The sequence below is a fragment of the Sphaerodactylus townsendi genome, linkage group LG03 (assembly GCF_021028975.2).
Source record: "Sphaerodactylus townsendi isolate TG3544 linkage group LG03, MPM_Stown_v2.3, whole genome shotgun sequence".
In the NCBI taxonomy this organism is placed as follows: domain Eukaryota; kingdom Metazoa; phylum Chordata; class Lepidosauria; order Squamata; family Sphaerodactylidae; genus Sphaerodactylus; species Sphaerodactylus townsendi.
The window spans coordinates 121,266,465-121,282,984 of NC_059427.1; the positions used below are offsets into that span (position 1 = coordinate 121,266,465).

Genomic DNA, 16,520 nt, shown 5'->3' on the forward strand with positions numbered 1-16,520 from the left:
TGCAACTCTGTTTAGGATTATATCGTAAGGCCATACTCCTAAACCCGCTTAATTGGGAATCAGATCCACTGAACGCAGTTAAGATTTGTTCTGAGTTAATTTGCACAGGATTCGCTTGCAACTTATTTGGAAGCAGAGTTGCCAACTATGTCATACAGGACTTTGTACTGTTATAGTCCACACACAAAACAGACAGGAGCACACGAGTGTCCAAACAGCACCAGAGACAAAGCCTCCTTCAGATGCCCCACCCATCCCTACTGCAGGAGGTCCATGAAGCCCCACCCACCTCCAGATTATGCAAAGTTGGGTCTCCCTAGAGATCAGGGCTATGGCCCTCCATCTGCTTTTAACAGATCTAGTCCTGTCTCGAACTACCGTGTTTCCCCAAAAATAAGACAGTGTCTTATATTAATTTTTGCTCCCAAAGATGCGCTTTGTCTTATTTTCAGGGGATGTCTTATTTTTCCTGTGTTCTGTTCGTCAGACATTCTTCCAAACAAAAACTTTGCTACGTCTTACTTTTGGGGGATGCCTTATATTTCGCACTTTAGCAAAACCTCTACTACGTCTTATTTTCCGCGGATGTCTTATATTCGGGGAAACAGGGTATCTTTTCAAGTTATGGTGGCCATATCAACAATAACTTGAAAAGATAGTGCAAGGCAGGACTAAGCCGGGGCCACATTCCTGAGCTTCAAGGTCAGTGCCTTGGACTATGTTTTCAAGTTATGGTGAGCATTTCAACAACATACCCATGAGCCTTTGCTACATATGCAAATTAATAATTGAAAACATAGTCCAAGGCACTGACCTTGGAGATCAGGGCCCAGTCCTGTTTATTTTTTCTGTTTTGTCTAAATACTCTATCAAGGATTTCCAATTGTCAATAAACTTAGAGTTGCTGTATACTTCAACAGAGGTCTGATATACAGACAGTATGAGGTAATATAATGTCATCTTGCACTGTATTGGCTTTGAACACCAGTGTTTATTATTTTTCTATGTGTGTGTCGATACCTGGATGTTTGGGGGTACAGTCTGGTGGGGAGAAGGCTTGAAGAAGGAGGGACTTCAGCAGGATATAATTTTATAGACTCCACCCTCCAAAGCAGCCATTTTATCCTGGGGAACTAATCCATATAGTCTGGAGATCAGCTGTAATGTCAGGAAATCTCCAGGTCCCACCTGGAGAGTGGGAACCCCACTCACTGCCCCTTCAGAATTTGTCTCCAACTTCTGAAAAGCTTAACCTACTGATTCTTGTACACCAAGATGCTTTTATATTTATTTATTCTAGAATGCTTACTAATAAACTTTCAACCAACAAACAGATCCTAAATCTGATGCATAGAATAAGATAAAAAACAAATAACACAGCATAAACATAATAAAATAGCTCGACGACATGGAGGGGCAAAGCCACTTTCCTAATGATGCTGCTATAAAAATACAAACATCCTCAGGCACCTCTAAACCTAAAATAAGGAGTCTCCAGAGATGTGGGTCCTTAAACCCACTCTAAGGAAGACTCTTAGAGATGTGGCCACCTCAGCTGCATGGGTATTCCAGAGATGGGAAACTGTGGCACAGAGGGCCCTTCCTTGGATCGCAGCCACCCAAACTTCTCACAGGGATGTTCCCTAAAGAAAGTCCCCTCGTATGAAGATCCCACATTGTACAATAAAGGCACAAAGCATGCCAGTCTGCAACTGGTAGCTCCAGTTGATCTGGAGAACTTATATCTGAACAGATCTGATTCCACTAGTAGGATGTTTTGCTTTTTATATCACCATGAATGGCTTCAAATTAGACACATTCATACAGGTTCATCTCACTGTCTGCCCTAACCAGCAATTTATCTGCACTAGTGGGCAAAAACCACAACTACAGAAATGTCCAGAGTGAATAGTTATTTATTTGATGTAGCCACAAAAGGAAGAGTATTCTTAGTAAAATGTGGAATTTCCTGTCCTAAGAAGAGATCAATCTTTCTAAAGTCCATTAAAGTCAGTGGGGTTAGAATGATGCAACTGTGCTTAGAATTGCACTATAAGTCATAGAACCATTGAGTCGGAAGAGAGCACAAGGGCCATCAAGTTCAACCCCCTGCCATCCAGGAATACACAGTTAAAGCACTCCTGACAGATGGCCATTCAGCCTCTCTTTAAAAACCTCCAAAGAAGAAGGCTCCACCACACTCTGAGGCAGCATATTCCACTGTCGAACAGCTGTTACCATCAGGAAGTTCCTCCTAATGTTTAGTTTGAATCTTTCTCTGTACTTTGAATTGACTGCTCCTTGCCTAGCCTCTGGAGCAGCAGAAAACAAGTTTGCTCCCTCTTCCCTTCAAATCTTGAAATGGCTATCATGTCACCACTTCACCTTCTCTTCTCCATACTAAACGTGCCCAGTTCCCAAAGTCTTTCCTTGTAAGGCATGGATTCCGGACCTTTTACCATTTTGGTCACCCTCTACTGGACCCGTTCCATCTTGTCAATATCCTTCTTAAATTGTGGTGCCCAGAACTGGACACAGTATTCCAGGTGAGGTTTGACCAACGTAGAATAGAGTGGTACTATTATGTTCCTCTATCTAGACACTATACTCCTATTGATACAGTCCAGAATTGCATTAGCTTCTTTGACTGCTGCATCACACTGCTGACTTGTGTTCAGTTTGTGGTCCACTAAGACTGCCAGATCCCTCTCACATGTACTGTTGACAAGTGTCACCCATTCTATATCTGTGCATTTCACTTTTTCTGCCTTAGTATCTTACATTTATCTCTGCTGAAATTCATTTTGTTAGTTTTGGTCCAGCTCTCTAATCTGTCCTGGTCATTTTGATTTCTGCCCCTCTGGGGCATTATTTACCCTCCCCCCGCCAATTTGATGTCATCTGCAAATTTTATTAGTATGCCCTCTATTCCATCATCTAAGTCATTGATGAAAATATTGAATAGCACTGGGCCCAGGACATACCCCCACAATTAGATCATTGTTGTTTCTCTCCCCCTTAATTTTTACTCAGATGCTCTCAACCCGGCTTCCAGGATTTAAGTCATGGACCTGCTCACAGGTGTAAATATCCCTGATATGTTCCTTCAGTGCTCTGAAGTCAAGAACACTGGGTTCAGCAGTGGCATTATCATGGCTCATATAAACCATGATTATATTTGCTCAGTTATAGAGCAGTGTGTAATGGTAAGCTTCCTCCATGAATGGCCATATTAGTCTATTATTGCTTTAAAATAGCTCTTAATGTCATCTCTTCACAAACATATTTTTCTAATTGAAAATGACTTGACAAATTTCCAGTATCCAAGGGCTTTGAACTTAGCCTGAAGCAAGAATACCCACAGTGTTTTCAAAAACACTTGAAGACCTTTGCTGACTATTAAGTAAGAAATCACAATATTGTTACAGCTGTGTATGTATTAAGAGTTGTCAAGCTTCTGACTCATGGAGATCCTATGAATCAATGTCCTCCAAGACATCCTATCATTAACAGCTTTGCTCAGGTCTTGCAAACTAAGGGTCGTGGCTTCCTTTATGGAGCTAATTCATCTTGTTGGGTCTTCCTCTTTTCCTAAGATTATTTTTTCCCCCATGGCCCTACTCATTATATGACCAAAGCAGTTTTAGGTTCTAGGGACTGTTCAGGCTTGATTTGATCAAGAACACACTTGTCTTTTTGGTGGTCCATGGTATTCATTGCTCAATATTATGTTTCAAGCAGATGCTCTACATTTCTCTGAGTGATGACCATTGGCAGGGTAAGAGCTTACCTGAGTTGGTCACCCTTGAAGGAGAGAGCACTGGAGCACTGTCAGCGAGCTCACAGCAAAGGTCTCTCTGTTTCTTTCCTCTGTCTATGCCAAACTCCTCACAAGGATACCACTCCAGTGAGGAGGGATCACCTTCTACAATGGGCACTTAAAGTAATAATTTTATTGGTTGATGTTACGGCCGTAAAATTAAAGATCCAATTTTATTGGATCTTGTTTGTAACGTTTCATCTGCATCTGTGGCAAGATCCACCAGACCATGGCCACACAGCCTGGAAAACCCACCACAACCAGTTGAATCTGGCTGTGAAAGCCTTCGAAAATACATAAATAATTTTATCTCCTGACAAATAGCACCCACTGGGGAAAAAATCATAATTGTGAAGGAACATTATTGTCCAAGGTCCCGGCTCTAGTTCCTTTAGGCCAAATCCATCCACACTGTTAAGACATCAGTTGATAAAACAAAAGAAGTCTTCCTTCTTTTAAAGAAAGTCTCATGTCTCAGCACTATAGCACTTTTGTGTCTATTGTGTATGTGCATACCCACACACTATTGCGATTAAAGCCCTAGTCTAAGTTTTTGAGGCATTCTATGATAAGCAGTTAAATATGTGCGGTTTGCTTTGGGCTCTTTCAAATTGCAAGAGGGAGGCATGAAGGTTTGAATTGGATGGCCGAGGCTAGTGCAACCTTGTCCAATTTCAGAAGCTATGCAGCATCAGCCCTGGTTAATGCTTTGAAGAGAGACAGCATGGAAGTCCAGGGTTGCTACTCAGAGGCAGGCAATGACAAACCACCTCTGTTCGTCTCTTGCCTTGAAAGCTGTATGGGGTCACCATAAGTCAGCTCCAACTTGATGGCACATTCTATCACTACCTCCAGGTGTAAAGGTTCAAGGTTTGCATATATTTAAAAACACTCTACATGTGGCCGCACTATTGAAAGTAAAATATATTCTTTTTTGTGCTCATTTAACATTAAAAGAAACTGGCTAAAGAAAGAAATTTGGTTTAAAATAAATAGGTGTCTTATGGTATCTTAAAAATAATACAATTTTATTCCAGCATAAGCTTTGGTGGACTACAACCCTTTTCTTCAGGTGCTGTGAGCAGATTCTCACCATACAGCATCTGAAGAAGAGGACTCCAGTCCACAGAGTGGAATAAAATGTTATTTATATTTATGGTACTTCAAAACTCCTGTTTGTTTTTGTTGCAACTGAGTAACACAGGTCTGGACCCCAACTGGCTAATGATGGCAAACTTAACACAACTCACAATACTCACAACATTTATTAAAAATAAGGAACTCTTTCCTAGTCTCCTCTGGTATTGTTTAAATATATTCCCTTGCCCTCAATGTTGGCAGCAGTCTCTCCTCCTTTTCTGGGTCTGGCTCTGCCCCACAAGAATTCTCCTGTCATTCACTTGTGCTTTATTCCGATACTATGAAGCCAGGGGTTTTACAGGGGAAAATGTAAAGTAGTGACGGCATGACTAGGAAACATATATATTCTTTGAAATACGGTTGCCAGGTCCCCACCAATAGTGGATGGGGTTAGGGATGTCAAATCCAGGCTGGAGAACTCCTGGAGATTTGGGAATGGAGTCTGGGGAGGACAGAGACCTCAGTAGAGAACAATGCCATAAACTCCACCCTCCCAAGCATCCATTTTTCTTCAAGCAAACTTATCTCTACACTCTGGAGCTGGGCTGTAATTAAAGGAGATTCCCCAAGTCCCACCTGGAGGCTAGCTTTCCTACGAGGAGTAGACCAGGATGAGAATAAAGGAGACTGGATGCAGGATACGCTTACCAGACTGTATCTGCCCATCATGCACTGTACTATGTAATGCAGTCCTATAATACACGATATTACTTAATTCCCTTTTGGAATCACTGAAAGATCTTTCTCCTACTCTTACCGTAGCGCCGTAAGGCAGTCTCACACACTCAATACATGGAAAATTACGGTACATTTCCCCTAGTGATCTGTAAAACAGGTAGCAAATGTACCCCCCAAATAAACATCTAAACAGTCTCCTTCCATGTATTGTCGAAGGCTTTCACGGCCGGATTCAACTGGTTGTGGTGGGTTTTCCGGGCTGTGTGGCCGTGGTCTGGTGGATTTTGTTCCTAACGTTTCGCCTGCATCTGTGGCTGGCATCTTCAGAGGTGTATCAGAGAGTGTGAAACAGACTTTTCTCTGTGATTCACCTCTAAAGATGCCAGCCACAGATGCAGGCGAAACGTTAGGAACAAAATCCACCAGACCAAGGCCACACAGCCCGGAAAACCCACCACAGCCAGTCTCCTTCCATTTCAACCAGGAAAAGGCGACGCGTTCGCACCAATTCGAGAGCACAAAGTTAAGGCGCATGCGCCCATCCATCCTTTCTTCCCTCCCAGTCGGTCTACTCGCTTCCTAAATCCACGCGTGCGCCGTTAGTTTTAGGACTTCTCGTTCTATCTCCCCGCGGTGTCGCGAGAGTGGCGCGTGAGGGTCATAGCGGAAGTTGAGCGACGGCGCTCCTGCTGCGGGCGGGGGGAAGAAGAGGAAGCCTCGGAGGGGAAGAAGAGTGGGCCGCTCACAGCGGAACCCCAGCGGCTTACGGTAAGCAGGAGTGAGTGCAAAGGAGCGGGGTGAGTGTGAGGAGGTGTCTGTGTCGTTTCGGAGTTGCGCCTTTGAGGTTGACAAAGACAGTTGGGTGGGCGCCTCCCCCCGCCCCCCCATCCTTGGCTGTCAAGAGGCCAGGCTCTACCTTAGCTTAGGAAACGCGCCCCTCTGCTTTGCCTCTGACGAAAGGCGCGCGCTCCTGTGCTTCCCCTCTGCAACTCATCCGTTGCCCAATAACTATTTCAATCGTTCTTTGCATTGGATCACGCGAGGGGATAGTCTCTTGGTACTCCTTTTTGGAAGGAGGGTTCTTTGGTAATGTGAATAGTGGTATCTCGTTGCTTTCCTTTGCCTATTAAATTAGATACTGTTATAGCCTGCGCTTTAGAGGGAAGCGGAAGTTGTTTTGAACAGAATATTCCATAGGGAGAAAAAAAAAACAGAATGAGCGATACTGCGAGCAAACTTTTGAGTTGCACTGCATTATTGTCCTCATAACCTGATCCTGTGCCTGTTTTCTCAGAAAAGCGCCGCTGCGTTTTGACTTGCTGTCCTATCTTTAGAACTAACGTTTTGGGAGACTCCAGACGTGTTTATGTATACAAAGCACATGGCTGATGTAGAGCAGCTGTGAAAATAGATACTTTGTTGTTGTGGTAATCTATGAACATCTGATTAGAGAAGCTCTGAATCTGACAAAAAATTCTATGCATCTCATAAAACTAGTCTATTATTTTATAGTTTCAAAAAAGAGAGACTCATTGGCTCATTTTTTCTTCTGTAGTGACTAAGAGTAGTTTAATTAGACCTTATGACAGGAATGTAGGCTTGTACTACTTCACAGAAGTCCTAGTTCGCTTGCTACTTAAAGATCCCCCTCCACATGTTTGTTGTTATCCTTTAGAATATCCGGAAATAATATCATTCTCTCCTCCTTGCAGTGTAATAAGGAAAATATGTTATAATCAGCCCAGCTAAGTAAGTCTATAATACTAATTTACAGATTTTAAGTAGTGTCACTGCTTGTTCACATTCACTTCAATGGTTTGTGGAATTACATTCTGAAAACTGGCTATTTATTGAACATCTGTTACTGGCATAAAGGAGGAAGTGAACACTTATTCCTGCTACCGGAGATTTCATCAAACTTCCTAGAATGTTAATGACAGCTATTTTTTTCCTCAGAAAAGAGTTATAGCTTTTGCTGTCCTTCCTCAAAGGCTAGTTCTCCATGGAGCTCTTTAGAGAATGTAGTGGGTGCTGCAGAGACCCCACTCAAGAGTGTAAAGTGTAAAGACTCAGTGTAGAGCTAGTTGTTCATACCTGACAAAAACTAAAAGGAAACTCTTGTGAGAATTATCTGTCTTGTACAGGAAAAGTTGAATTATTCATATGAATGTATATAGAGTGTATTGTAATATGGTTTCTTTGTGTATGTCTCAGATATTGCCACAGTAAAGATTCAGTTTGACATTACTGAGTAAAATTCATAGGATTAAACTGCATTTAATTCTTCAATAGGTGTGGCGCAACCAGCCCAAAAAGGTTTTGGGACTGGTTCAAGAGCAGAAAATGGAAATGCCTGTACCTTTTGCCTTGAAATATTAAGTAGTTTATATACTAACCACTAAATCAACATTTGGGTAGGATAAATCAGCATTCAGATAATTCAGGATTTACAGTACCATTATAAGCAGAAAGTGTTGCTTTGCTTTGGACTTGGGTTGCTGTTTGTTTTTAGCTATTTCTTGTTTTTAATTTTACATGGATAAGTGGATTTCCATACTATACTTGTAAATATCTAACAGTGAACATGGGGGCAGCAAGGTAGTTTTGTTTCTGTACATAGTGTAACAACCAGGGAAACATTCCTGAAAGACAGACTGACCCCTTTCTTTATTTTACTGTTTGTTCAGCATGAAACATTGGAAGTTCTGCTTACTACACATTATCTTTAAATTTACTCCCTTGTGTAGTCCTTGTCACTGAACTGGTGACTTTTCCCTCCCAAAGGGGATAATTTTTACTGCTGGTCATTCAAGCACATTGCCAAATAAAGCCTTGCTGAATTGATTCAGTTATGCCTGTGTATCACTTGAATCATCCGCTGGAAGAGGGCAGCCCTATCCAGAGCCCTGGCTCCACCCCCAGCCATACCTCTGGAATACCCCCGCTGTCCTGGCAGGAAAGCTGGTGCAACACTTTGTGCTGCATCTGACTGTTATGGAGGCTACAGCCACCTGCTGGAGGATTTGCCCCTCCACCAGTGTAAGTGCCCTTGGAGTACAAATCTGCCAGCAAAGTGGCCCAACACCTCCACAACTGCCTTCGCCCTCACCCCCCTGGATTGGGCCGTTAATATGGATGATTTGAGCTGTGTAACTGACTCCACTGAAATACACTGTATTAGAAGTGATAGGAAAGTTGTCTATGATGCCTCATTTACACACATAAACCACAATACTCAAACAATCAAATTGTGAGCATACATTTATGAACTGGCTTACAAACACTATCATACCCATCACTCATTGATAAATACATCTTTTCAGTGGCCAGGAAGACTGAACCAGGGAATCAGAAGAGTAATATGTGATCTGGTTTCTAGCTGCTACTCCTGTGCACATTTTCATCTGCAGGGGTAAAGGAGATTTGTGCTTCCTGTTGCTTCTGTGTTCCACGGAATGCCTTATGTTTGGCTTTGTATACCTCTTTGGAGATAAATGCTGCTTAAGTACTAGAGGGCAATTTGAGTGGTATGTCTGGCTTGCATGGAAAGGTTCCTTGCTCCACCAGAGTTCTTCATATAAGACTCTCTGAGTTTGGTTTTTCAGGATGATCTGCCCTCCCCCTTCAGTTTTGAATTGAGATGATTATAGTGACTTTCCAATCTGATGAAAATTGAGAAATGTGTGAGCAGTTAGAGTATTTTGAGGAAATGTATTGCCACTTCCTTTGTCAGGCCATCTGTTAATTTCTGTAACAAGTATTGCACGTGATAGTCAACTTTGAGGTTTTCTAACATGTTATCTTTGCTATCTACTTACTGTGCCAGCTCTAAGTAGATGCAATCCTCATTACATGTGATATTAAAAGACCATGTAAGCAATTTCCTGGTAAGACTATAGATGTTCTTGTTGGATTTAGTTATGAAATATAATTTATTTCAGTTAATTTAGTGTATTTGATAGCTTTCATTCCTTTGCAGACACATTCTTCAGTGTTTTAAGTATTGCTGAAATGATAACAGATACCTTATTGGGCAAAGTGGTAAATATGATTTTTAAAAATCAGCTTTTCATTGGTGGTTTTGTAGTTCTCTTTAAATTCTTGCCTTCATGTTGTCTTCAGCAATGGCTTGTTTCAGTTCAACCGACAGCTGAGTCTCAGCTGAAGTCAGTGGTACAAAAAATATCTTAAATGAAAGTGTTTTGGTTTAAATAGATTGGGGATTGAATTGCGATTGTGTTCATGTTTATGGTCAGTTTTAAACATTTTCAGTGTGTGCTCTAATTTGTCCATTGTATTCATACTTACCAGGCAATATGCTGCTTGCCAAATATATCAACACTTACAAATGAGGTTCTTAGATGGGCAACAATGACAACAGTTTTGTAGCTGTCACCTGTTCCAGACTGCCTAACACAGGGGTAGGGAACCTTTAACACTCAAAGAGCCATTTGGACCCGTTTTCCATGGGAAAAGAAAACACTTGGAGCCGCAAATAATTTTTGACATTTAAAATAAAGATAACACTGTATATATTGGGCTTTTTTACCTTTTACTCCACTCATTCTGAGAAGCGCATGGATGCACCTGCCCTGCTGCCTGCAGGGCGGGCAAGGATGGGGCCAGCGGCTTGGCCTTGCCGGCCACCGGGAAAGCGCCCGCCCCGCTTGAACAAGGCGGGCAAGAGGAGAAGCCCGCGACGCTGCCCAGCTGGCCGCGGGCAATTGGTGCACCCGCCCTGCTGCCTGCAGGGTGGGCAAGGATGAAGCCAGCGGCTCAGCTCGTGGAGCCGTAGTGCAAGGGCAGAAGAGCCGCATGCGGCTCTTGAGCTGCAGGTTCCCTACCCCTGGCCTAACACAAACTGAAAAGCTCCTCGTCTTTCCCAATTTTTCTGAGTATCACAGAGATGGCAGATATGTTGGACTTTCAGGGTGGATTTCTTGTAATACAGTTTTTTTGTAACTTAAGGGAACTTTAGTATGATTCAAGAGTAATGTGTTTGTCCAGGATTTAGAATTGAAAAGCAGCAACAAAACAAATGCTGTACATAACTGTATTAGCTCTCTCAAACCACACAATGAGTGCAAATATACGTATATTTGCACTCATTGTGTGGTTTGAGAGAGCTAATACAGTTATGTACAGCATTTGTTTTGTTGCTGCTTTTCAATTCTAAATTTGTAAAACATGACTATTAGCCTTTTTTTTTTGCCTTGGCTATCATTCTTTCAGCTCCACTATCCTTAACCATCTAAAGCAGAGTCCCCAACATGGTGCCATAGTGCCTGCCAATACCTTTCCTGGCACCTTCTAAGAGTTTTTAGAAAGTGGGTGAGGCCATATAGGACCTTTGTCCAGCCAAGCATCTGATTGGCTGTGCAGATTTTTTTTAAAAATGTTTTTGTTATGCGACCAAAGATAAACTGTGTGAACCATTCTGTGGCTGGTTTCACCTCCAGTGGCTGCCATTTTTTGGCTGTGCCTGCCATGCTGTGTCAGAATTCCAAAAGTACCCACCAGCTCAAAAAGCTTGAGACAGACCCATGATGTCAAACTCAGGTGTCAAACTCACGGACCCAGGTGTCAAACTTGCGGCCCTCCAGATGTTATGACTACAGTTCCCATCACCCCCTCCCAGCATGATGCTGGCAGGGGATGATGGGAACTGTAGTCCATAACATCTAGAGGGCTGGGAGTGTGACACGTGTGATCTAAAGGCTTCCTGCCACAATAAAGGTCTCTGCTGTTTCTCTATTGTTGACCCTTATGCAAGAGAAGTGAGGCCACTTCTTTTGCTCACTTCCGGTCCTGCCCCCAAATCCCTTAGTCCCCCTTCTGTACAGAAACCTCAGTATTACTGAAACCTCAGTGTTCCTTCTCTGCTGTATTTTCCCCTGTTCTTCCCATCACCCTTGCATAACCCTTGTCTCAAAGTTTAACTTATAAGCTTATTGAGGCAAAATATTGCCTCAAAATATTGAGGCAAAAGTTAGTGGCGAAATGCCCCTGAACATCTCTTGTCTTGAAAACCCTGTGGGGCCAGCACAAGTCAGCTGTGACTTGACATCATTTCATACGCACACACCTACATACAAGGTTTGTCTGACGGTAGTAAGATTTTCTTTAGTACACATATGGATAGGATCTCCTTGAACTAGCTTTAGTAAGTAACAACTTTGGAATAGGGGAGGAATCAGCACACACTTGGAATTTTTCTGATGCAGATAGGGTTGCCCAAAAGCATGGAACTACAATGCCATACTCCTTTATTAGATATGTTTTGAAACAAAAACTCCATGCAGTCTGTAGTAAGAAGACCAAATAACTTTTCTCCATGTCATTGGCAACCCTAGAAGCAAGCCATAGTGGTGTATTCTTTCCAAAATGTATTTCAGTTGCAAGCATATTTTACAGCATATAAATAAAAAATTGACTGGTGGGGGAGCAGTTCTTCCAGCTTGCACAGCTAGAGTTTCTGTGAAAGGGTTTTATCACATGTTTCATTTTCTTAAGGGTAAGCATTTCCCTGCTATACCACAAGAAGTTTCATGCAGGCCTTTAAAAAAAATGCAATGCTAAGAATTCTCTCCCATGCAGCAATGGCATACTGTAGTATGTTTCATCTCCTTAAAAAAAGACCGAAATTGTGGTGTAGCTAACTGTAGCAGCGTTAAATGAAATTACAGAAAAGACCCGACTTCTTAAAATTGTGCAGTTGAAGTACTAGTAGTGGACAATAAGAATAACATCTCCAAATTTTTGCGATTTTTTATGTCAATGGGGGGAGGTGTGTGTGTTTTCAGCTTGCCTGCTGAGTGAGAGGCATTCCCCCTAAGAAGACTCTTCTTCACATATTATGTTCAAACTTTGATCCATACCCACAGAGAAAACACTACTGATCAGTTCTTTGAATTCTTAAATTCGACCAAGCAACTAGCAATGTGATAGGGCACACTGACATCCCTTGTTCTTAAAATATCATGGAATTCAATTGCAGGTTTCTTCCATTTCAAAACTGGGTTTTGCCTTTTAGAATATGCACCTGTTTGAGGGCTCTCCTTTAAACAGCTGTTCTGTTTTTGTAACTAATGGTATGTAAGTGTGACTTACGACTCTTTCTCTCTTGTGAGATCAAAAGTAAGACTGGTGTAGCCAGTGTGGGATAGGGGTTAGGCGACCCAGGTTTAAATCCCAAGTGTGCTGTAAACTCTGCCTGGGTGAGCATGAGCCTCTCTCTCAGCCTAACCTACTTCAGAGTGGTTTATATATCAATAAATAAAGCTGTTCCCTGTCTTACATCCCCCTTCTTTTTAAGATAAGCTTCCTGAAATTATTTCCATTCATATTTTGCTCGTAAATCCAGTACCACCCCGCAACCAGGAGGTTTTAAAAATGCCATTTAGTATACTAAGCTTAAGGTTGTTCCGTTAGTCTCGTTACAAAGACGAGGAACGCCCAGTCTACCTTGGCAGAAACCACGGGAAACCCCCAGTCGTGAATAAGACCATTTAGAGCTCGTCACGCGTTTCAAAATCCAGCAACTGCACACGTGGGCGAAGAAGGCGAGTGATCGTTGCTTCAGATTTCTCTCGAACAGACCAGGCACCGTGTTGGAGGAAAGTCGGGGGAGGGGGAGGCTTGAAGTTGGAGCTAAAGGGCGATTGCGGCGTTTCTCCTGGGAAACAGCTGTTTGGGGAACCTGAGCGCGCCTGCCTGGGGCGGAGGGAGCTCTGGGGCGCTGAGTGGGGAAGGGAGGAGGGGGATCGATCCCTTCCATGACGGGCAGTCGGCCGGCGCTCCCTTGTCTGCTGCCTGCCTGGCAATGAAGCCCGGCTTTGTTCGCCTCCCCGCTTCGCCTCAGGAGGAAGAGGGTAAGAGCGCAGAGTAGCGCCCGCTCTGCTGGAAGGCTGGCTGGGGGCGTGGCAGGGGGCGGCGGCGCCGGCCTGTGCTGCTAGCTGAGTGGGGGGCAGTCCGTACGGCGGCCTCTCCTCGGCACTGCTATTGGCCGCGGCGAGTGCCACTCAGCGCTTCCTGGCTGTGCCCAGAGCAAGCGAGGGAGAGGCTGCAGAAAGAGGAAGCGGCAGGCTGGAGTCGAGCCGGGAGGTGGGAGAGGTCCAGGGCGCGGCCTCTGTCATTGATCCGGGCTGCTTGTTTCAATGTCCCTTCTCTTCCTTCCCTGCCAGGGCGGGTCGGCCCTCCTTGCTTTCCCCTGCATGTGAAAGACGGAGCCCGAAGTCAGGCTGAAAGCGGGAGCGCGGAGGAGAGAGGGTGCAGGCTTGAACCGGGAGGACCCGGAGAAGGATTTCCTATCCAGTCCCATCATTGCTGTCCACCAGCGGCTTGAGCATGGAAGCCATCGCCAAATACGATTTCAAAGCCACCGCAGACGATGAGCTCAGCTTCAAACGAGGGGATGTCCTTAAGGTAAGACTGAGCAAAGATTGCCCTCTTCAGGCTTTCTCTGATATGATTGTGCTCTTTCTCTGGAGATGCCATCGGATCGTTCCTAACATTCAGTGTCAGAATGAAAAGGCTAAAGTGGTCTCCTGCCTGCAGCTTTTTATAGAGGCATTTTTCCTACCACTTTGAACATTTAGCAGTCCAAATGCTGGGAGATGAAGTAAAGCAATTATAGCGTTAAGTTGTAGATTTTGGTAGCTTAGTTTATGATTGCTTAGGTTTGTCTGACTGCACTTTCTTATATTTAATATCTGTGTGCTGCTACTCTCTTGTATTGCCAGTGCCAAACCTTTACAGGCACAAGACATGATCACTAATCACTGCCATTGTGAATAGATGACTGAACTCTGCGTTAAAATATAAGAAATGCGTTCTTTCGCACACAAACGCATGATTTTGTTTTGTTTTGTGTTCATAAATAAATAAGCTCCAGGTTTCTAGTCACAGTCCAGTTTAATTCCATGCTCTCTGAAATTGTTGATCGAAGCTGTCTAGAACTCTTATTGTGGTATATTTGTGTGTCTGGAGTGAGGAAACAGTGGTGCATAGGGCTTCCAGAGTTTATTTTGGAAATTTGCTTTAATCAGAAGCAGTCTAGTATAGCAGTCAGTTTGGTGTACGTTGGCCAGGGTTGAAATCCTTATTCTGGCATGGAGCTGTGAGCTTGGGATAGTCACTGCCTCTTAGCCTAATGTACTTGACAAAGTTGAGAGGATGCAATGGAGTAATTAGAGCAGAATAAAAATGTTACAAGCATTATGTTGTATTAATTGGAAATACAAGACTGATCTTTCAAACTTGATGAATGTGATATAGCCTCTTCTCTCTGGGAGCTTAGTAAAATAGTAAAAAGATGTGTAGGATCCAGTTGCTTTTAATAAAACATAATGTGTAGCCTGCATCTTATTTGTAATTTTACATGAAAGCCCTGATTCTGAGTCTTTTTAGTGGATGCATGCAATTAAATCAAATTAAAAATATATAATGGCTTAAAACTATAGAGATGAGCACATCCACTGGATTGCCATGGTTAATTGGCACAATATGATTAGGAAGAGGACAGGAAGTGAAAGGAGAAAGCTGATCTAACTTATGTCTTCACTTGCTTCTTTCTTGCTGGCTTCCTGCCCTCCTGGAGGACTGAATCTTACACTGTCATTTTGCATCATTCATCCCTGCAGTACATTTGGAATGTTCTTTGGCTTTCTCATACTTCTCACCAACACAGTGCAAGACAGCTTTTATTTTATTTTGTGTTTTATAAGAATTTAATAACAAATAATATGCATAGATTTTAGGCTATTTTTGAAGGAAATAAGGCCAATACACAGACATTGAAAAGGAGAGTTCATTTCCAGTTCTAGTCTGATATAATTCTGTCTGGGGCAACTGGTTGTTATAATAGGAGGGGTGTTGGCAAAGGTGTTTGTTTCTGATGATGGTGAATTGAAATATCAGTCTTGTACTGTACTGGTGTTACCAGCATCTTGCTGTAAGTAGGAATCTGGTCCACATCAAATTGGGAACTGGAAATACCCATGGTAGTTCAAAAGTTGGACTAGGGAGAAATCCCTTTTTGACCTTGCAAACCCCTGAGAGGGTAGATTCAGCTTGAATATGATGATTTGGATCCCATAGAAAATTTCTTTGGCTAAAGGGGTAATGATTTTGCCAAGCTCCTCCATATTTTTTTCCTGAGGGTTACATTTCTCCTAGGAGTAGCATTTTATGAAGCACTTGGGCTGAAGAGAGTGGGAGAAGATGTCCTCCATGAGTAGAAGTCCTTTGCCTCCATGGAAATCTGATGAATCCAAGCCAATGACTTGATCAAAGCCATCTATTTAGCAGGGATTGGCATCGGTTGCTCTGCTTTGCAGACTGAATATTTTGATACCCTCACCCAGCAGATAGACCCTTCTGTGCATAGCTGTTTAATGTGTATCTACATCAACTTAAGGAAGTGTGAGAACCCCAGGCTAGCCTGATCTCAGAAGCTAAGCAGGGTTGACCCTGGCTAGTATTTGGATGAGAGATCTCTGAGGAATACTTGGGTCATTATGCAGAAGAAGACAATGGCAATCTACTTCTGAACATCACTTGCCCCATAAACTCTGTGGGAATTACTGTAAGTCAGCTGTAACTTGATGGCACTCCAAAAAATAAGCTAGTGCTGAGAGTGATGGAGGTTCAGTATTTTCTCCCACATGTTGAAATTGTGTAGCCTTGCTGTTGCTGTAATGTGGATGCTGATTCCCAGAATGCACTTAGAACTATGTGTCCCTTGTCAAAGGCTTTCATGGCTGGAATCACTGGGGTGTTGTGGGGTTTCCGGGCTGTATGGCCATGTTCCAGTATCATTTTCTCCTGACGTTTCACCTGCATCTGTGTCTGGCATCTTCAGAGGATCTTCTGATACATACAG

The 16,520-nt window shown here is 43.0% G+C and overlaps 1 protein-coding gene across 3 annotated transcripts in view; it reads left to right on the forward strand.

Annotated features, from left to right (window-relative positions):
• The first annotated feature begins 6,266 nt into the window (after positions 1–6,266).
• Positions 6,267–16,520, forward strand: part of GRB2 (growth factor receptor bound protein 2) — a 59,444-nt gene continuing 49,190 nt past the window's right edge. Inside the window, exons 1-2 of one of the 3 annotated variants that reach the window (XM_048490034.1) lie at positions 6,267–6,406; positions 13,822–14,062. In XM_048490034.1, the coding sequence (XP_048345991.1) occupies positions 13,985–14,062 (78 nt within the window). In that variant the 5' untranslated portion in view covers positions 6,267–6,406; positions 13,822–13,984. Of the gene's footprint in view, positions 6,407–13,726; positions 13,742–13,821; positions 14,063–16,520 lie in introns of those variants that run through there. The other 2 variants (XM_048490036.1, XM_048490035.1) reach the window with 2 other exon arrangements.